The 21,086-nt window shown below is 38.2% G+C and overlaps 3 protein-coding genes across 5 annotated transcripts in view; 1 reads left to right on the top strand and 2 right to left on the bottom strand.

The window, feature by feature from the left end:
- Nucleotides 1-1,989: 1,989 nt before the first annotated feature.
- On the bottom strand, nt 1,990-6,977 carry LOC116319858. Its single transcript, XM_031739298.2, has 6 exons — nt 6,901-6,977; nt 5,441-5,476; nt 5,049-5,267; nt 4,661-4,942; nt 4,420-4,554; nt 1,990-4,320 (listed from the first exon to the last, which is right to left on the bottom strand). The coding sequence occupies exons 1-6, from the start codon at nt 6,932-6,934 to the stop codon at nt 3,776-3,778; spliced, it is 1,251 nt and encodes a 416-aa protein (XP_031595158.2). The 5' UTR covers nt 6,935-6,977; the 3' UTR covers nt 1,990-3,775.
- Nucleotides 6,978-7,976: 999 nt separating this feature from the next.
- Nucleotides 7,977-11,746, bottom strand: zgc:154125 (uncharacterized protein LOC768188 homolog). 3 transcript variants are annotated; one of them, XM_039616579.1, is made up of 6 exons: nt 11,664-11,746; nt 10,430-10,465; nt 10,038-10,256; nt 9,658-9,938; nt 9,429-9,551; nt 7,977-9,324 (listed from the first exon to the last, which is right to left on the bottom strand). In XM_039616579.1, the coding sequence occupies exons 1-5, from the start codon at nt 11,695-11,697 to the stop codon at nt 9,459-9,461; spliced, it is 663 nt and encodes a 220-aa protein (XP_039472513.1). In that variant the 5' UTR covers nt 11,698-11,746; the 3' UTR covers nt 7,977-9,324; nt 9,429-9,458. The 3 variants fall into 3 exon arrangements, with proteins under 3 accessions (XP_039472513.1, XP_039472512.1, XP_039472510.1); XM_039616578.1 differs by having other exon boundaries at nt 7,977-9,315; XM_039616576.1 differs by having other exon boundaries at nt 7,977-9,551.
- Nucleotides 11,747-18,063: 6,317 nt separating this feature from the next.
- The window catches only part of LOC116319827 (SH3 and multiple ankyrin repeat domains protein 1-like), a 47,269-nt gene continuing 44,246 nt past the window's right edge, over nt 18,064-21,086 (top strand). The window contains exons 1-4 of the mRNA XM_039616448.1: nt 18,064-18,105; nt 18,479-18,623; nt 18,744-18,828; nt 19,439-19,492. The gene's annotated coding sequence lies outside the window, so the exon portion shown is untranslated. The remainder of the gene's footprint in view (nt 18,106-18,478; nt 18,624-18,743; nt 18,829-19,438; nt 19,493-21,086) is intronic.

Below are 21,086 nucleotides of genomic sequence, written 5' to 3'. Positions count from 1 at the left end.
TAAAAGTTGTGCAGAGGCAAAGGACACAGTAAAGAATGGACTTAAAACAGCCTGAAGACCTAAAAAAAAAAGTTATGACAGTAAAGGGTCAGCATTCGCTTTCTATTGAAATCAAATATATTGTGTGTGAGTGTGTGTGTGTAACCATTACTGGAACTACTGTAGATTTCCTCTCTGATAACAGCAATACATTCTAAGTTTTCAAACCACAAACAACAACAAAACATGATATAGCATATTACCATTGTATACATTTTGTTTAGCACAACCAGTAAAAAATGCAGAAGCAGTGTGTTAAAAAACCAACACCCTATTTTTCAGTAGTTTGTAGAACTTCAAAAGCAGCAGTAACTTGAAGTGTCAACTCATTGACTGCAAGTTGTCCATTCTCTGCGGCTTCAAAAAAAGCCTAAATCATTACCCCTCCACCTCCGTGCTTGACAGTTGGTAAAGTTGTCACATCACTGCAAATTGGTTCCTGGTTTAAACAACCTGTGTGGCTCAGACCCCACATTACATCATGTTACATTACAGGGGTTAGGGCTGTGTTCGACAGGGGACAAACATCATCTCTCTGGCTGTCTGTCCAAAGCACATCGTTACAGAAATTGTGTTGATTTGTTTAGATGCAACTTTTAAATTGAAGTTCTGCTGCCATATTTTAAAAAGATGAAAATTTCTCTTGGCAATCCTTTTCAAAAAAGCCACACTTGATTAGTCTAATTGTGATGTTGCAAACTTTAGCATTTAACATGATAACTGAGACCTATAGAGCGTGAGTAGCAGCTCTTGGGCACTTTTGCAGTTTCTGTTAGTATTGTGGTCTGGCCTTGTGGGGAATTAGCTGTGATGTCCACTTCCACAACTGTATGAATATATTCATGAATATATTTAATATTTTTGAACTTATAATCTTTCTCACTGCAGAATAACGGCTTTCCCAAGTTTATGGGGAGCAACTTAATCTTTCACACATTGTTTCTCAATTTTTGGTTAGCTTTTGTTAAATAAATGAGGACACGGTGCAACGTGTAATCTATGGTTGTTCATCTGAGTTTGTATTTAAATTATTTCTAGACATATTGAGGACCAGAGGATTTTTTTAATATGTCCTGATATGTGAAACCATCGAAGTGAAAGAGGATGTGAGTTCGTTTTCACATCACTATAAATGCACTGTACCGTTCACAAGTTTATAAAAAGAGTCTTATAAATACACTATACAAACAGTATAGGAGCTAGCCTAAATTGCCTTTCCTCAACTTCTGTGTCAACCTCGTGTGACAGTCTTGCGTTCCATGTTCAGTGTGTTTAGTTTTGCTTCTTCTGTCTTGTTGAGTCTAATTTGTTTCAGCTGTGTTCCCCGTGTGTTTCCTGTTCCCTTGTCATTCCTGGTGTATTTAAGCCCTATGCTTCCCTCTGTCTAGAGGGATGCAGCTATGCATTTTAAACCCTTTACTCTGACAGAAGTAAAACTCCAAAATATACACACACAAAAAAAGTGTCATTGGCATCTTTTTGTGACTCATTTGTGTAGAAAGTTTAAAAAAAAAAAAAAAAAACATATTAATACACTCCTAAGAAAGCCTTGTTGTTGTTCTTGTTTTGCCATCTTTAAACAAATGCATTTTTCATATTTCATGTGAAGACAGATAAAAAGTAGTTTCGGTCCTGCATTAAAACTGAAAACACTAACTGTTCAGCTGAGAAACTGTAACAGCTGTAATTTATCTGTAACACCTGCAATTTATCACAGATGGGTGTATGCATCCCTATCACTGATACACAAACACATAAACACCATGACTAAAGCTGAACATGTTAGATAATTACATAATGCTATTTTACATATTGTGCTTTTATTTTAAAACCCATCCTTCAAAGTTTTAAAGCTATGAATTATATTCCTCCCGGCCTTAGTGTCATGTTCTGTGTGCAGGTAGTCACGAAAAGAACCAAAGTGCAGGAGTCATGGAGGCAGAATTAACTTAACAGAACCTCAGCTTTATTGCTCGCAGAATACTAAAACTGAAATAACACGGGAACAGAACACACAGGCAGATACGGTGGTACGACGCGACGCTGAACATATGAAAATACAGACAATAAGAGGAACATGAGGGAATGAGGACCAGATGGGGAACACAGCTGATACAAATTAACTGACGGGACCAGGGAGACGCAAAACTAGAAACATCAACATAAGACACACACCGTCAAAGTAAAACAGGAAGTCCATAGAAAAAACTCAGAGGCACTGAACTAAACTTATATTAAATACTAGAAATTAAAAATTGCAATAACAATACACAAAAAACTGGGTCACAGACCCAGGACCGCGACTAACAGCCTCACATTGTAGAACAGGAGACACTGCAGGACATAAATAAATAAAAAATGACACAAAACTTCTTTGTAGTAATAATATAATCTCAAGCCTTTATTCCTGCTATTCGTATTTTATCTGTTTGTACATATTAACCAGTATCTGCGTGTGGACAGCAGAGAAAGAATTTCATTTCAGAGAAATGCTTTTTCTTTGCACACATGACAATAAACGCTTTGAATCTTTGAATCTTGAATCGTGTACAGTCTTTCAGCACAGAATATTAAATAATATGTACAAAAACAACAACAAAAAATCCCTGAAAGCAAAACATTTCCAAAACAACAAAAACAAGGCAAAACTTTTTCCTTTTAACAAAATGAAAAAAAAAATCTTATAGTCTCATTCCAGCATTTCAGAAGAGAAAAAGTAATAAAACAGTGTCAATAAAACCAGTCAAATAGGCTGGCTGCAACACATTTAGCCACAAACACCTGCGTTGTATATGTGATTTTATTGAGAGAAAAATGTTATTGATATTGATATACTGTTTCATTTTCATACATGGAACAGTTCAAAAAAACTTAATAACTGAACGTGGCGCTTGACTCACTGTACTCTCAGGCTGTAGCTTCCATTCTCAAAAAATGATGATACCATTTTTGTAAAACAGTTTATCTGATATTGACCTATCAAAATATCACATAGTATCATTTAAGAAAGTGGCTCAAGTGCTAAAAGGAATCTCACAGTGCAAAATATTTATCCCATTGCTGATGAGCTAATTACGGCCATATAAAAATTTTTTTTTGCTATATATCACAAAAAAACCCCCTCAGCTTTGGGAAATGCTCATTATACAGTACATTAAAAATATGATGGAAAAATCTAAATCATGTGATGATGCTTAAATAACCATTTGGTTCCTGTGAGATGAATTAATAACGTGCAATGATGTAAGCGGAAACGCTATAGTTAGCACTGCAAATATTAGCTTGTAGCATCAAAGCTGAAGGAAATGATCAGTTAATAAAGCAGACTATTTGTAGACATTAAACTGTAAAGTGTGGATGTGTTGCTTGTTTGTTGACTTGGTGTCACAAAGTGTTTGCTGCTCTTTTGGATTTTGCTGAAATTTTACTCTGTATCATTTGATTTAATTAATATATTAGAAACATTTTTCCTTGCCATTGAAAAAATTGTTATTATAAAAACCTCACTCCAGCTGTTCCCTACAGTCTCCCGCAGATTTATTTTCATTACTTATTATTCATTCTCAGTCTGTATTGACACTTTCACGCCTGAAAGACACCTGGAGTTTGTCAGATTTCTTAAACATTCATTCAAATCAAGGAATCTTAACTTTGGGATCGAGATCAACACATCTGCGTGGTTTAGGTTTGCAGCATTAAACCTGTTTCTCCTGCAGTGGCGCAGCTCCTTTTTTATTCATTCGCCCGCTGTTGCAGACTCACTGGGCTTATCCTTCCTCCCTACTGCTTCATATCCACCCTCTCCGCCTGCTGCACCCTCCACCGCTAAAGTGTGGTATACCCCCTCTTTCATTTCGCCTTTCTTCAGTGCTTCGTATCCACCCTCTCCACCTGCTGCACCTTCCGCCCCTAAAGCGTGATATACCCCCTCTTTCATTTCGCCTTTCTTCAGTGCTTCGTATCCACCCTCTCCACCTGCTGCACCTTCCGCCCCTAAAGCGTGGTATACCCCCCCTTTCATTTCGCTTTTCTTCAGTGCTTCGTATCCACCCTCTCCACCCTCTCCACCCGCCGCACCTTCCGCCCCTAAAGTGTGGTATACCCCCTCTTTCGTTTCGCCTTGCTTCAGTGGTTCATATTCGCCACCTTTCGGCTCTCCGCCTGATGCTCCTGCAAGGGTGTCGTACTCGCGCTCCCTCCCAGATGCCTTCTCCAGAGTTTCATACTTGTCATCACCTCGCTCCTCTTTTGATCTCAGCGCCACATCCTCATAAATCCGCCCTGAGAAAAGTACGACATGCAGTGTGGTATGAATACAGTGACTGTTACTATACCTAAAAAACAGTAAACAATCCAAAGAAACAAAAGAAAGCTACTCACCTTCCTCACTTCTTCTCCTACGTCGTAAACCTACCACCACTATCACCACCAACATCCCCAGCAATACCAACAATATCCCCAACACTATCCCCACCTTACCCCCCTCCTCAGGTGGTACTGGAGCCTCCCATGCATCTGTGGGAACAGAAAATATATAAATCTAATAGTCATGAGTCTCCTCGTCGTACTCCCATTAACTTCATTTCAATAAAACTGAAGACGTAATGAAAAATATGCTTACCAGAGGTGGTGAGAATTACTTGGTTACTTCTCTGAGTTCGACCCTTATCCGTACACCAGTAAATAGTCTCATCGACATTGAGGTCAGCAGTTTGAAACACCATACTGTTACTGACACCCTCCAATTTCAGTGAAACCATTATTGGCTTTTCTCCACCCCTGTACACCCAGCACCTCCACCCTTGCAGACCATCCTTATTTTCAAGCTTCAGGATAACTGCACCTCCCTTCCACATGTTCTGATGGCCTGTCTCAATGGTGAGTGAAGCGCTGAGACCAGATTCTGCAGGACAAATAAAGAAAATCAGATCATTATTATTTGTGAATTGTGAATTTACCTTTAGATCTGTGGAAGTTTGAGCTCTAATATGTGTTGATTGTGAATTTACCCATGACATTGACTGAAACAGTGTCACTCTTTGTCCCACTGGTCTCGCACCAATAAAAGCCTCCGTCATTTAAGTTTTTAATTTCCACTTTCAAAGGGTCTTCTCCGACGATTCGCTCACCATTAGGTTTGTGCCATGTCACTGGGCTTGCACTTGTATTGCATTTTAAGTAAACTGTATCCCCAATGAAGGCCATTTTAAATGCAGGTACCATCAAAGCTAAAAAGGAGAGAAAAAGAAAAAATGCAATCAAGTATTTGTGTAGCACTTCTAAAAAAAAAACTACAATTACACTGTTGTACACACTTATTACTCTGAGCAAATAACAAACGGCAATAAATGCAGTACAGCATGTACAAGTGACGTTTTAGAAGTAAGTGAATATGGATTACCTTGTGGTTTTTGACATCTTACCAGGAGTGGCAACACTGTAACAAAAGAGCAAAAAAGTGCTTTTTAATTTGAACAAATTTTTCCACTAAATGAGATTTTTATCTGTGTGACATTGAGCAGGTACTGGCACTGTTAAAACAAAGGAGAATACAAGAGCATGTTCAGTGGAATTATTTCAACAAATATGAAGTAACTTAGTGATCCACAGACTATTTTTTAAATAAAATAAAAATACATTTGTGACTCAGAGTGACCTAAAATTACTGCGGTTAGGATTAAGAATTTTTTTAATTAAGTATAAATTAGTATTTGGTCAATTCAGCTGAGCTGGAAAATTTGCCAAACAGTTTTTCACACAGTTCACTGTTTGCTGTAATTCTGAGACACTGGGTGTTGTAAATATAACATTTTACAGTTTATAAACAAGCGAAAAATTTGTTGATAGACTGGTGACCTGTTTAGTGTCCCCCCCCTCCTTTCTCCCCTTTGACAGCTGAGTATGCAAAGGCCGCTGTAACCCTGAACTGGACAAATGCATGGATGGAATCTAATATTTGTCAAATATCTGCTTAACTTTAAATTTATTCAACACATTAAGAAAAAATAATATTATTGATCATTTTGAGAAAAAAGTCGAAACGTGCAGATTACCAAATTGCCATGTTTGCTATGCCCTCTACAAAATTCCTTGTTTAGATGAGTGAAACTAATTAATCCGCCGTATTGTGAGACAACATCTTTATTGCGTGAGGGTGTAACCATCAGTCCTGTTTCCTTGCATCTGTCCATTACCAGTCATTTCATTTCGTAAAAATTCACTCTTCTACATTTGTGTGGTTTTCCGTCTGACCACACGTAGCTTTTTGCACCATGTTTTCAATGTCCTTAAACTTATCACCAGACTGTGTTTATGTGCGCAAAGAGAAATAAAAATCCGTCCCTGTTACAAAAAACCCGATTCATTAAGAGGAGAATTCTCCTGATAAAGCCACTGGAATCTCCACAATCCAACTTTTGTCTTAAATTAGATTTTTGACTTTAATCATGTTTTTTCTTAATGTGGTCCTAATACTCAGTCGTGGCAGTTTGTCTAGAAACAACAACTCTTATCTATACATTTGGACTTTTTTCTCAAAACGATCAATAATATTTTTTTTTCTTAATGTGGTCCTAATACTCCTTCATAAACATCATGCTGCTTCATAAAATCATTTTTCAGAACTCACAAAGCTTTTTTCTTCAAATTAAATGACTCCAGCGAAACTGTCAAATATTTTTATATAATTCATAATAGATAACTCATGTTATTTAAATGCTAACTACAGTACAGTTTTTAATTTCTTTCTCAAGTTTAAGAAATTACAATTGCAAAGTTATGAAAATAATTCACAGCTATGGTTGCTTCATACAAAAAAAAAAAAACATAAGTCCTGCATCATGTCTCAGCTGGTTTTCTTACCTGCAATGAGCAGCAAATGCTTTCCACTCCCCATGATCAAAGATTCTACGGGCAACAGAAGCTTCACTTTAACTCAGTCACGGAGGAGTGACAAGTGACTAACTGGCTGCTTCCCTTAATGAGTCATGTTGAGGAAGTTGGGGGAGGGCCATCCATAATAGTACTGGATGAAAACTATTTTTTTAAAACTATCTAATCATCTTAGTATACTTCAGCTTTTGAATTAGATTTTTCCTCAGTTATCCTCCTCCGCATTATTTTGTCCTATAACGCTATGGACAGAGAAAAACGGGAATGAATGCGGCAATTTTCTTCACACAAGTGATAAAACTGATCCAGTAAGCTAAAAGAGGGGAGCTTGGGAAACTTTGAAGGGTGGGAAAGTTTTAGCACTCCGAAAGCTTTCCTGTGATAATGCAGGAGAGGGCTCTGGGGACACTAAAGGTATTGAACATACATGCTTAATGATAGGTTTGTAGCATAAACCTATTCGCTGGAACGTTCAGGACAATTTGCTACACAGCAAAGAACAAGACACAAGTAGGCAGGGTTCTTTATGTTTCCGTGCACGGGGAGGCCTGTCTGGAGCCAAGTGTCGTTCCACCCACTTGACCTCTGTCAGACTCTCAGCCAGGTTCCCCATAGCACTCCTTTTATTGTGGTTACATGAATATGCATAGGTTCATTAACATATAACATCTTACATAGGTATACAGTGAACAAAGAATACTCTGTGTGTATGTGTGTGTGTGTGTGTGTGGGGGGGGGGTGTTCATCTAAACAAAAGGCACTTAGACTAAAACAGATATAGATACGTTTATCCTACCATAAAACAATAAGACAAGGTACGACCTCTCCCATGCTCCCAAAATGTGGGTGTGAAAACCAGAACACTCTGGAATGCACACAACGTTCTGCAGACAACTAAAGATCACATATCCTATCACTACACAATCGATTATACACCTCTAAGCATATATGGTTAAATATTTCTTAATACAAATGACAATAACACAATATAAACCCAACACTTACCCCATATAATGGTGAAGAACACCTGAAGCAAACCACTCAAATGCAGTATTTTATTTATTTATTTATTTATTTAGTTGGTTAGTTCTTCTTTTCATAAAGGCCTTTTCATATTTCATATTTTGTTTGTACAGAATTCAGTTTTTTTTTTTACAGATTTTGTTCACAGAAGAATCACATAAGTAACTGAGCACACTTCCCTAGATAAGACAATTCTTTAAACGTAGTTTAAATTATAGTACAGCACAAAATTAAGTGGGTTTAGCACAAAAATGTAGTTTTTTTGTCATGTGAAAAGTACAGTGTCACATTATTCTTCTTTGTAGAAAATATCAAATTTAAAAAAGTTCCTCCTGTTTCTGTTGCTGTCATGTTTGTTTTACAGCAGATGCACCCAAGTGTCTCTTTGAAGACAACTAAACATATAGGATGCTGTATTTGTCTGGTAGTTAGTACCGTTAATGACAAAGTGCAGTATAAAGGTTAAGAGACAAGCTGTAAAAAGCAAAAGCAAAAACAGTCAAAATGCCAAAAGCAGCTTTAAAAAAAAGTCAATGAAGATTTCAAATCTGTGACTTGAGCACTGCTATAGAGAAGCTCTTCATTTCATTATGAGTCACAGGTAAAGTTATAAAGCAAGGAAAGCTATAATGTCGCAACAAGAGCCTTCAGGTCTAAATTCTGTGATTAATAATCATAACTGGACTGATGATGCGAGTCATTCTGAGGTAAAGTTAAGTCCCTTTTGGCAGAGGTGAAAACTACTGGCTTCTGTTTGAAATTCCTGGAATAATAGCAAAGATGTGCAGACCGAAAAATAAACCCGAGGCTTTTGCTTTATATTTACAATTTACATCTTACAATTTATGGGGATTTTATTTATTTATTTGTTTATTTTGGAGTGAATTAAATTAAATCTACCCCATAATGGGATCAGTTTGGTACAAGTCAACTGTATGAGTTGGTGAGCAACGCTGAGCTGCAGGATTCTGGACTTCCAAAGTAAATACAGGAATTCTTGGGCAGAGTGAGCAACAGACCTAAGAGAATGTGAAGCACTTTATTTTTCCACCAGTCGACACATAAAACAACACAACTCAACAACACAACTCAACAACACAACTCAATCTCTTGAGCTTGTCACAAACACACAGACATCACCAGAAACTATTGGCCTGCTGGTCTTTGGAAATTTACATGCAATCTCACAGTCAACAGAGCTATGAGACTTTTAATTATCTTCAGTGGTTCATATTCGCCACCTTTCGGCTCTCCGCCTGATGCTCCTGCAAGGGTGTCGTACTCGCGCTCCCTCCCAGATGCCTTCTCCAGAGTTTCATACTTGTCATCACCTCGCTCCTCTTTTGATCTCAGCGCCACATCCTCATAAATCCGCCATGAGAAAAGTACGACATGCAGTGTGGTATGAATACAGTGACTGCTACTATACCTAAAAAACAGTAAACAATTCAAAGAAACAAAAGAAAGCTACTCACCTCCCTCACTTCTTCTCCTACGTCGTAAAATTACCACCACCAACACCCCCCAGCAACCAACAATATCCCCACCAACACCATCCCCCAACCTCCACTCCTCAGGTTTTGGAAGCTCCCATGCATCTGTGGGAACAGAAAATATATAAATCTAATAGTCATGAGTCTCCTCGTCGTACTCCCATTAACTTCATTTCAATAAAACTGAAGACGTAATGAAAAATATGCTTACAAAGGTGGTGAGAATTACTTGGTTACTTCTGTGAATTCGATTCCTATCGGTACACCAGTAAATAGTCTCATCGACATTGAGGTCAGCAGTTGCAAACACCATACTGTTACTGACACCCTCCAATTTCAGTGAAACCATTATTGGCTTTTTTCCACCCCTGTACACCCAGCACCTCCACCCTTGCAGACCATCCTTATTTTCAAGCTTCAGCATAACTGCACCTCCCTTCCACATGTTCTGATGGCCTGTCTCAATGGTGAGTGAAGCGCTGAGACCAGATTCTGCAGGACAAATAAAGAAAATCAGATCATTGTTATGTGTGGATTTACCTTTAGATCTGTGGAAGTTTGAGCTCTAATATGTGTGGATTGTGAATTTACCCGTGACATTGACTGAAAGAGGGTCACTCATTGTCCCACTGGTCTCGCACCAATAAGAGCCTCCGTCGTTTGAGTTTTTAATTTCCACTTTCAAAGTGTCTTCTCCGACGATTCGCTCACCATTATCTTTGTGCCATGTCACTGGGTTTGCACTTGGATCACATTTTAAGTAAACTGTATCCCCAATGAAGGCCATTTTAAATGCAGGTACCATCGAAACTAAAAAGGAGAGAAAAAGAAAAAATGCAATCAAGTATTTGTGTAGCCCTTCTAAAAAAAAACTACAATTACATTGTTGTACACACTTATTACTCTGAGCAAATAATAAAAGCCAATAAATGCAGTACAGCGTGTACAAGTGACGTTTTTAGAAGTAAGTGAATATGGATTACCTTTTGGGTTTTGACATCTTACCAGGAGTGGCAACACTGTGAAAAAAGAGCAAAAAAGGGCTTTTTAATTTGAACAAATTTACCACCAAATGAGATTTTTATCTGTGTGACATTGAGCAGGTACTGGCACTGTTAAAACAAAGGAGAATAACTTAGTAACCTAGTAATTCACAGACTATTTTTTAAATAAAAATAAAAATACATTTGTGACTCAGAGTGACCTAAAATTACTGCGGTTAGGATTAAGAATTTTTTTTATTATGTATAAATTAGTATTTGTCCAATTCAGCTGTAATTCTGAGACACTGGGTGTTGTAAATATAACATTTTACAGTTTATAAACAAGCTAAAAATTTGTTGATAGACTGGTGACCTGTTTAGTGTCCCCCCTCCTTTCTCCCTTTGACAGCTGAGTATGCAAAGGCCGCTGTAACCCTGAACTGGACAAATGCATGGATGGAATCTAATATTTGTCAAATATCTGCTTAACTTTAAATTTATTCAACACATTAAGAAAAAATAATATTATTGATCATTTTGAGAAAAAAGTCGAAACGTGCAGATTACCAAATTGCCATGTTTGCAATGCCCTCTACAAAATTCCTTGTTTAGATGAGTGAAACTAATTAATCCGCTGTCTTGTGAGACAACATCTTTATTGCGTGAGGGTGTAACCATCAGTCCTGTTTCCTTGCATCTGTCCATTACCAGTCATTTCATTTCGTAAAAATTCACTCTTCTACATTTGTGTGGTTTTCCGTCTGACCACACGTAGCTTTTTGCACCATGTTTTCAACGTCCTTAAACTTATCACCAGACTGTGTTTATGTGCGCAAAGAGATAAAAATCTGTCCTTGTTACAAAAAACCCGATTCATTAAGAGGAGAATTCTCCTGATAAAGCCACTGGAATCTCCACAATCCAACTTTTGTCTTAAATTAGATTTTTGACTTTAATCATGTTTTTTCTTAATGTGGTCCTAATACTCAGTCGTGGCAGTTTGTCTAGAAACAACAACTCTTATCTATACATTTGGACTTTTTTCTCAAAACGATCAATAATATTTTTTTTTCTTAATGTGGTCCTAATACTCCTTCATAAACATCATGCTGCTTCATAAAATCATTTTTCAGAACTCACAAAGCTTTTTTCTTCAAATTAAATGACTCCAGCGAAACTGTCAAATATTTTTATATAATTCATAATAGATGAATGTCTCAGCTGGTTTTCTTACCTGCAATGAGCAGCAAATGCTTTCCACTCCCCATGATCAAAGATTCTACGGGCAACAGAAGCTTCACTTTAACTCAGTCACGGAGGAGTAACAAGTGACTAACTGGCTGCTTCCCTAAATTAGGGATGTTGAGGAAGTTGGGGGAGGGTCATCCATAATAGTACTGGATGAAAACTATTGTTTTTAAAACTATCTAATCACCTTAGTATACTCTGGGGACACTAAAGGTATTGAACATACATGCTTACCCCATATAATGATGAAGAACACCTGAAGCAAACCACTCAAGTGCACTATTTTATTTATTTATATATTTTGTTCTTTTTTTCATAAAGACCTTTTCATATTTCATATTTTGTTTGTACAGAATTCAGTTTGTTATTTACAGATTTTGTTCACAGAAGAATCACATAAGTAACTGAGCACACTTCCCTAGATAAGATCTTAAATTATAGAACAGCACAAAAATAAGTGGGCTTAGCACAAAAATATAGTTGTTGTTTTTTGTCATGTGAAAGGTACAGTGGCACATTATTCTTCTTTTTAGAAAATATCAAATTTAATTTTTTTGTTGCTGTCTTGTTTGTTTTGCAGCAGATGCACCCAATGAACCCAAGTGTCTCTTTGAAGACAACTAAACATATAGGATGCTGTATTTGTCTAGTAGTTAGTACCATTAATGACAAAGTGCAGTATAAAGGTTAAGAGACAAGCTGTAAAAAGCAAAGAGTTCTTATTAGTCAAGGTTCAAAAGCAAAAACAGTCAAAATGCCAAAAGCAGCTTTAAAAAAAAGTCAATGAAGATTTCAAATCTGTGACTTGAGCACTGCTATAGAGAAGCTCTTCATTTCATTACGAATTACAGATAAAGTTATGAAGCAAGGAAAGCTATAATATCTCAGCAAGAGCCTTCAGGTCTAAATTCTGTGATTAATAATCATAACTGGACTGATGATGCGAGTCATTCTGAGGTAAAGTTAAGTCCCCTTTTGGCAGAGGTGAAAACTACTGGCTTCTGTTTGAAATTCCTGGAATAATAGCAAAGATGTGCAGACCGAAAAATAAACCCGAGGCTTTTGCTTTACATTTACAATTTACATCTTCAATTTATGGGGATTTTATTTATTTATTTATTTATTTTGGAGTGAATTAAATTAAATCTACCCCATAATGGGATCAGTTTGGTACAAGTCAACTGTATGAGTTGGTGAGCAACGCTGAGCTGCAGGAGTCTGGACTTCCAAAATAAATACAGGAATTCTTGGGCAGAGTGAGCAACAGACCTAAGAGAATGTGCAGCACTTTTTTTTTTCCACCAGCCGACACGTAAAACAACACAACTCAATCTCATCAACAACTAACAACCTGAGGGAATCTCTGTTTAAATACCATAATCAGACTCAAAGAGAGTTCTGTGAGTCTGGACTTCAAGAAATGAATGCACACTAAGCACTCTGCAGTAGAGACCTTTAAAATTCCTTGCTGTTCAGATCTTGGCTGACCTCACGTGGACCACAGGCGTCTCATATTATTTGCACACTCCCCTCCCTCATCACTTACAGCCCATCTTCTATCAGTCCACATCAGAGAGCCTTCTGACCACTCACCACCATCTCGGGTGGCTGTAGCTCAGGAGGTTGGTGATTCAATCCCTGGCTGCTCCATTTTTCCATGTTAAAATTTGACATACTGATTGTTGCATAGATATAGACAAAAAAACTGCTTGTGTGATTGAGGCAAGTTGTATAAAGTGCTTTGAGTCTGGTAGAGTAAAAAAAGCACTATGGTGTGGTTTGCCAGTGGCCTGAGTTATATGGGTAGTAGAGTGTGTATCGGTTAACTCTATCCTCCCTCAATTGTATTTACATTAGCTAACTTGAAAGGAAAGCCACACACTAAACACGTTACCCTTGTTTCTCTTGTTTTTCTTTATTTTCTACCTCATTGTGTTTATCTTGAGCAAATGAAGGACCCTTTGGTAGCCTTGTCAGCCTATTAAGATATGTGATGCATTCAGTGTTTTGCAATTTCTGAAGAGGTTGCCTCATGAAAGTTCTTAGAATAGGAGCGTTTGTTTTGTTTCTTCCAGCATTGCAGTTTTAGTGTTCAGAACTGACCTTCTGCTCAGTATTTGGTTTTCATGAAGCAGTTCTGAGAAATTCAGGGGAAGCTGTTGGAGTTTCTCACCAGTTCAAACTGTTGCAAACCCATACAAAGACTGAGAACAGAAACATGGTGAGATGAGCTGTACTGCTGTTGCTACCACAACATGATGCAAATCAAAAAGAAATAAAAAGGTTATGGTGACCACTGATTCTCAATATGCAGGGAAAACACTAAGTTAACGCAAACCTAGAGTTCCCCATTTCAGGTTTAAAAATTGCACTGTAGCACTAAAAACTTAAGCTGGAAATAATCTTCAGGTCAAATAGTTACATGACAATTGGTGACTTTATATGCGCAGGTCACATCAGGACACTGTGGGGTTTTAGGTGTTAGATCACCCATGGCCTAATGTAACAGCTAACTCAGGGCTAGTTAAAAAAAACAACCCCAAAACAACTTCCCCTTATTGAGGCAAAGCTCAATAAAAGAAGAACTAACAAAATAAGAAGTGGATTCGTCTGCCTTAAAAACTGACCATGTGCAGTTTCTCCTCTTCTGTTTTTTTTTTCAAGAATTTAAACACAGGAAACGGTTTTGGGTTTTTTTACTCTTTTTAGCAATGCTTAAGAAGAGCGGACAAGATAGAAAGTCTAATCCTTTTTTAAAAGACAGCTTGTTTCTACTGCTTTCCTTTTCACCTATTTTTCTCACATTATTCTGATAACTTAAAAAAATGTATGTGGTATTTCAGTTACTTTAATTGGCCACCAGAGCCCAGCACTGCATCAGTTTTCCTTGAGAATAACACATGAATGGGGCCTTAAGCCAGATCTGAGCCTGTTTTTACTGAATGTCTTTATGCTAAGCACTTGTCCAATATATATATATATAAAACTATTTAATTTTAAGAGTGAATAACTGCATTTAGGGCTGTGAATATGCAAATCAGTCTCAGTTTGTGAGTGCAGCACTCATAAAATGGGATTTTTATTCTTTGGCTAACATGAATGCAGTTGGGTTTGTAGCGTTTCAGTTCACTCACACTGAAACTGTGACTTGATTTTGTTTTTACACCAAACCAGCAATTTAAAGTGCTTCACAGCTTAAGATTCATAGATCAATATTTTGTCTCTCATCCTTCCTCTTTTCTCTTTTTTTTGCCTTTTTGATTCCACGTCTACAAAAAAAGCTGAACTCACTAAAACACACAGGAAAATAAATAAATAAAAATCTCCCCAGCATGTTCTTACTACTGTATGCTCCATCTGCCCATGACCCACTTTTCTCTCCTTGCTTGAGAGGGTTAACACAGAAAGCAGGAAGAAAGCTAGTTTCTCATTAAAAAAAGACAAAAAAAGGACATCGGGTGGCAAAAGCAGTGTAAGCATCAAGGTAGGATGAAAAGTGTGGTGAATATGCACTATGGAGTGGCACACCATTAAAGGAGAGCACCGACTAGAGCTCTTATCAGGGGTAACAATGCAGGTGTCATGTTGTCCTTAAGAGGCTGGATATGGCAGGATTCATCTCCATCTCCTCTTAGCAGAGGGTACTGTTGTGCACATTAATGTATTTCAGCCGAGCTTTGCTTCCTCCATCCGTCTCTTTGATGGGCTCTAAAAGCTGCCATAAAGCAAGCCTCAGGACAGTCTTTTCACTCAAACACTCCAAAGCCATAAACGCTATTCACTGAAAAATACTTGTTATATAAAGTTACTTATCTGACATTAGAGCACGGAATATATCATTTCCTAATTTATCTTTTTTTTATTACCTCGTGAAGACAGCAATCTTGCAACTTTTGCTGTTTAGTGAGTGAACAGTTCATGTCATCTTTTGCTTCAGTGGGTAGGTCATGGACAGGAAATGTGGGTGCAGGCTGGCTGTGGGTTAATGTCAGAAGCAACTGGAAGCCTCTGCTGCTCTGCTGCTGAGTGTTTACCTTTCCTCTGCTGGCAGCCTGCCCTTGCAGCAGGTGACATGTAGCTGTCATGGGAGATGCTGTGCCATGTAAGGATGCCGACTCGATTCCCAGTGGGACGCAGAGTGACGCAATCACACCTTGAGCTTGTCACAAACAAGCAGACATCACCAGAAACTAGTGGTCTGGTGGGGTCTTTGGAAATTTACATGCAATGTCACCGTCAACAGAACTATAAGATTTTTAATTATCATCTCTGGAAATTTAGATCTCGCGTCAGCTTTTGAGCTTTTCCAAAAATGGCTGAAAAACCTACCCCGACAACCTTTTCTGACGTCAAAACAGGGAGGAATTCAACATTCCTGTAACTAATAAGCCAAGCGACACCTGACCTAACCTGCCTTAGCACTGGGTGATTAATATTAGTCATGACGATTATAAAACAATTATCAAATTTCTTTCTTTTATAGCAGTCCCTCCCTAAAAGCCCAGTGTCACCGCCGATGAGACTGCGGCATGTTTAGTTCACTTCAAAGAAACTTTGATCACTGACAGACTTATAGATAATTAATGATCATTAACAGTTTCCTTTGTGTACCCACAGACCTCGGCTTGGACAGACAGGCAGGGCCTCTCTCCTGACTGGATCATCCTATTTTCAAGGAAATCTAAAACATTAACGAAGGTAAATAAATGCATGATGTTTTCAAAATTCAAATACTATATCCATAATACAGACTAATAGTGCTCTCAACTCCAATGTCCCCTCACAGAGGTCTTGAAAATGGTGTTTTCCACTCACGTTTTCCCCTTTATTTAAAGGGTTTAAAAGACAGTATGTGTCAGTAAACTCATATTTTAGTTGGCGACTTGTTTAAGAATTTGTCCATTTTTTGCAAACAAAGCTGTTAAGAGCTTGAGATACATTCATCAGGGCTGATTGCCATAATTCTTCCCGAACTTCTTTATCTTTCATATCTAGTTTCCCAAATGGCAATTTTCTGTGATTAATTGTAATTAAACACATTGTAATTGTAAGTCACTTTATTTTATATTATAGACATGATACCTGCTCTTAAAAGAGGCGGTAAATGAAAAAGATTATTGCTACAAACTGAAGCATATTGGATTTGTACGCCACACAAAACCATAAAGACTTGAATGAAGAAGCACTGTTAAGCTGTTCTTTTCACTTAGTTACAGAATGAATTTTCCAGTGTCTGATAACTTTAGTGGAAACATGTTTTTGTTTATTTTTCTAATACTAGTCTTCAGAAAAAAAGAAGGAAGATGTCCAGTTGTTTTCTTTCCAAGCTCCTTAGACTTCCATGAGCTGGATGACTGAGAACCGACACCGACATCTTCTTATTGTCTTGGAACGACTGTGACCACATAATTTCCTCTGGGATTAATAACGTATTCTGATTCTGATTCATCATATCCCAGTGGTTTTAATATTGTTGTGTACTGTTGTGTTGATAGTGTTTTTGTAGAAGTGTGTAATGATGCTGATTGTGGGCACATGTTTGCTACCTTTGGCATGTTTTTTTTTTATTTTCTTGCAGGTGTCATTATCTTATTTGTTTCCTTGTTAAAGGACGCTGATGACAGCCTATGAGTCCGTCTTTTTTCCGAGAGTGCTGGTCTTTTCAAAAGTCAAATATTAGCCATGTAGAAATTAAAATAAAATCAGTATTGACAAAAATAACTGCTGTTATAATTTTTAGGGTTTTGGAGCATGGATGGTGAAAAGAGATGAAAGGTTTAGTAGGATTTAACCAACTCTTCCTGTTTGAGTAAATTTAAAGTAAAGATTGTTTGATAGTAGCAGCATAATTCCCAGGAGAACCGTTACCATGCCTTCCCAATCTCTGCAACAGCAGTTATAATCAGGTAGGTGTTGATGTCAACATTTTTAAACATGTCATAAAAGACTTGTTTTTAAATTTCAGTCATGACAGCAAATAAGACATTTCCATCTCTGTGTTTTAGAACAAGAAGTAGATAAAAAGCCTTTTCACTGTGAATGTGACGGACCGAGCAGTGACGGAAAGTTTTTTTATTTAACATTTAACTCCATAACAAACTTGGTTAAATTACACAGAAAAATCTAAATCTTGGGCCCATAAAAGAGGGCAACGTAACAGACCTCTACTCAAAAGTTGACACCAAACAATGCTACTAACTCAAACAAACAGACCTACCTGAACAGGGCAAAGGGCAGCCCACAAAAACACAAAAAGGGGTAAAACACACAAAAACCTGACTGAAAGTAACATAATAAATTACATCCCCCCCCCCCCAATGATCCAAAGTTGTGGTATGACCAAATTTGCAGGTCTCCATATAGGCTTGCTCCGCCCCTTTTCCACCTGTTAGCTCATCAACCAGGGGACTGGAGCAGCTGTCACTGAGGTAACTCAGAAAGCAAAGAAAGATTAAATCATACACAACAGTGTGTAGGCTAAAATGTGCACACTTATTTTTGAATACCGTATTATGTGATTCTATAAGTAAATTCATTCTAAACCACACCAATTCTTTATTATCCTGTAAATTAAATCCTATATTTAAAAAAGAAAAATATAAGTGTAGCGTTATGTGTAAGCCTCTACTGTAACACTGATGTTTTGTAGATATTACCTCTGTGTGGCTGTAACTGCAGCCATCACAGTGAAGTACTGTGTGAACATAAACTAGCAGTTTCTTAGCTTGTTAAATGAATTTCAGGTTTATTAGGTCATTCAGGGTAACCACTTCTAATTTTCTTTGAATATTCCGATTGTAGAAAAGGCTAACACGTCCACTGTACTGGGATCGGGGAAGAAGTGCCAGCACGGCAAGACAGCTGAGAAAACAACACAAAGATGCACCAACCCTCACAGATTCTTCAAAGTCGGACACCAGCGGTTATCACAGCGCTTGACTGGTTGGTAAATGCTGCACATATAGCTGCAAACATGCTAAAACAAGGCAGCACGCCTGCTATATTTATCACTGGAAAGTTCCCAAACACAAACAGATTTTTTTGGTATTTTTTGATGACCTTTCAGCATCAAGGAGACAAAGGGAGCTGTGCAGTGTGCAAACACATGCCCGGATTGTGTGTGGGACAGATAAAAGGTGGAAATCAGTGACGTGAGTGTATCTGATTGATAAATTGGCTGAAATAATAGGAGAGGAGCTATGGAGCGCCGGAGAGGTGGTGGGACCGTGAAAAACTGAAAGAATGAGGGAGAATAATGAAGAAAATTGGGGATAATTGAACAGAAGAGCACTTGGGTATGAAAAAAAGAGAGGGAGAGGGAGAGAGAGAACAACTGACAGATGGTGAAGAGTGGGTACACAGAGAGGAAGGAGAATGGAGGAGAGAGAGATCAATCTAGCAGCTGAAGTAAGACAGAAAGAGAGTATGCAATGCTGGAGAGGGAGTGCATGAATGTGTGTGCAACACGGAGAGAGGGAGGGGAAGAGAGAAGCTATACCAGGGCATAGAGTAGGTGAAAGAGTGTGTGTGTTTGTGTGTGTGTGTGAATGAAAAAGAGAAAGGGAAGCTGCACAATACAGGAGCTCGGGCTGGCTCATACCGATGCATATTTAAAGACTAGAAGGCGTGAAAATGTGATTTTGAAAGAGAAAAAGGCAAATCACTTTTTCATTTTTTCCCCTCATCTATATTTTATTGACTGGATCTTTCTCTCATTTCTTTAATCCTGGTCCCTTTTTACTCTCTTTGTGGTTTATGAAGGAGGTCACTACGGATACAACAAGGAGCAACACAGCCTGAACCACAGACCGAGAGGTATTTAGTTTTTTGTGTTCCTCGATACTTACAGAATGTAACTGAATGAGAACCGCTGTGTGTGTATCACACAACTAAACTAATATAAAGTGTTTGCAATACAAAGGAGCATTAACATCTTTATTGTGTGAATGTAAATGTAAGGGAAGGAAATGATATTTAGCGGCGAGGTGAAAGTCACAGTGCTTTAGAAGGAGAAGCTGCTGAAATTGTGACGGCGAGGGGGGGCATGCATGTCCTCTGAGGTCTAATTCACATGTTTTATGTAGGTGGGTAGGAAGAGAAAAGTGGGACAGAAAACAAACAAAAAAAAGTCACAGTGCCTCTAAAGAAAAGTCTGTAGCAACTGAGCAAATTACTCCCTCACAGCTGTAGGATGAATCAGTGAGCGCAGACTGCTCTAATGTAATGCACACTTTAATAGATAAAGTAACAGCATTCAGCATGTGGAACGATCGTTATGTATTTGTTTGCTCACGGGAGATGTAAACCTTGGAAGTTCAGTTACAACACTGCCTGTTTAGGTGATATTCTAGCCGGGCAGATGGACGCCTTCCCCGGTTCTGCCGGAGGTTTTTCTGTCCTGCGGAAAATTGTGATTCTTTTTTCTCCCCATTGTCACCAAATACAGGCTTAAAGGTTAATGCCGAGTTCTCCAATGCTATTATACTGTGACCTTGACCTTCCTTTTAGTGCAGTGAGAAAAATTGTGTTGTTACTTGATTCTGTGCAAAGAAAATTGAAAGTCAGTGGTTCTCAAGGTGGCTTCCTAGAGCCCCCCGGGGGGTTGGGACCAGGAGCCAAGGAGTCCACAAAACACCTTCCTGTTAAAGACTGTGCTGTTGCTCAGCCTCCATCAGCACAGCCCTCTGCCACCCAGAGCATTTTATTTACATTCTAAACATAATGTATGCACTCTGGCTTTGACCTTCACTTCATCTAGAGGATGTTTTTAAGACACTGTCAATGTTAACATGATGAAACAAAAAGCAGCAAACGGAGGGGAGAATGAAGGGTTGAGGAATGTGTCGCTGCAGACCACGTGGCACCCCTAGAGCTGTCATCCTGTGGGAGTGCTCTGATTAAGAGAAAGTACATATTTACACATGTGGACTGTTTACAACAATGGAACAGGCGTATCTTTTAATACGTCCCCCTCAGTTCCTGCTTGGCTCATTGGAAAACACAGAAATTCTTGACTCTGTCCACGTTCTTAGGTGACATTAAGCCAAATTAGCTAAATAGGTCTTAACATTATGAAGAGCTACCTGGGCCCAGAACTTAGTGAGAACCATTTATTCTAGATGAGCTGGTAATCTGACTCCACTTTGAGTTATAACCATAAATTTTTGGACTGTGACTATCGCTCACTATTACCCCCATTTACAAAGTCAGTCATGGCCTGTAATATGACGGTGATCCATGAATACAAGAAATGGTGGAATAGCTGATAGAGTAAGTTAGAAGTGGACGTTTGGAGAAAAAAACGATTAATACTTATGCTTATGTAAAAGCTACCTACATGCTTGTATTATTACCGCCCAGACACTTCTGCTGGGATGAGTTCAGAAAGAAAAAGGCGCTGAAATGGAAA

This window comes from Oreochromis aureus, linkage group 8, assembly GCF_013358895.1.
Source record: "Oreochromis aureus strain Israel breed Guangdong linkage group 8, ZZ_aureus, whole genome shotgun sequence".
NCBI classification, from domain to species: Eukaryota; Metazoa; Chordata; class Actinopteri; order Cichliformes; family Cichlidae; genus Oreochromis; species Oreochromis aureus.
The sequence above is the reverse complement of the archived record's forward strand: the minus strand, read 5'-3'. Positions and strand labels throughout refer to the sequence as shown.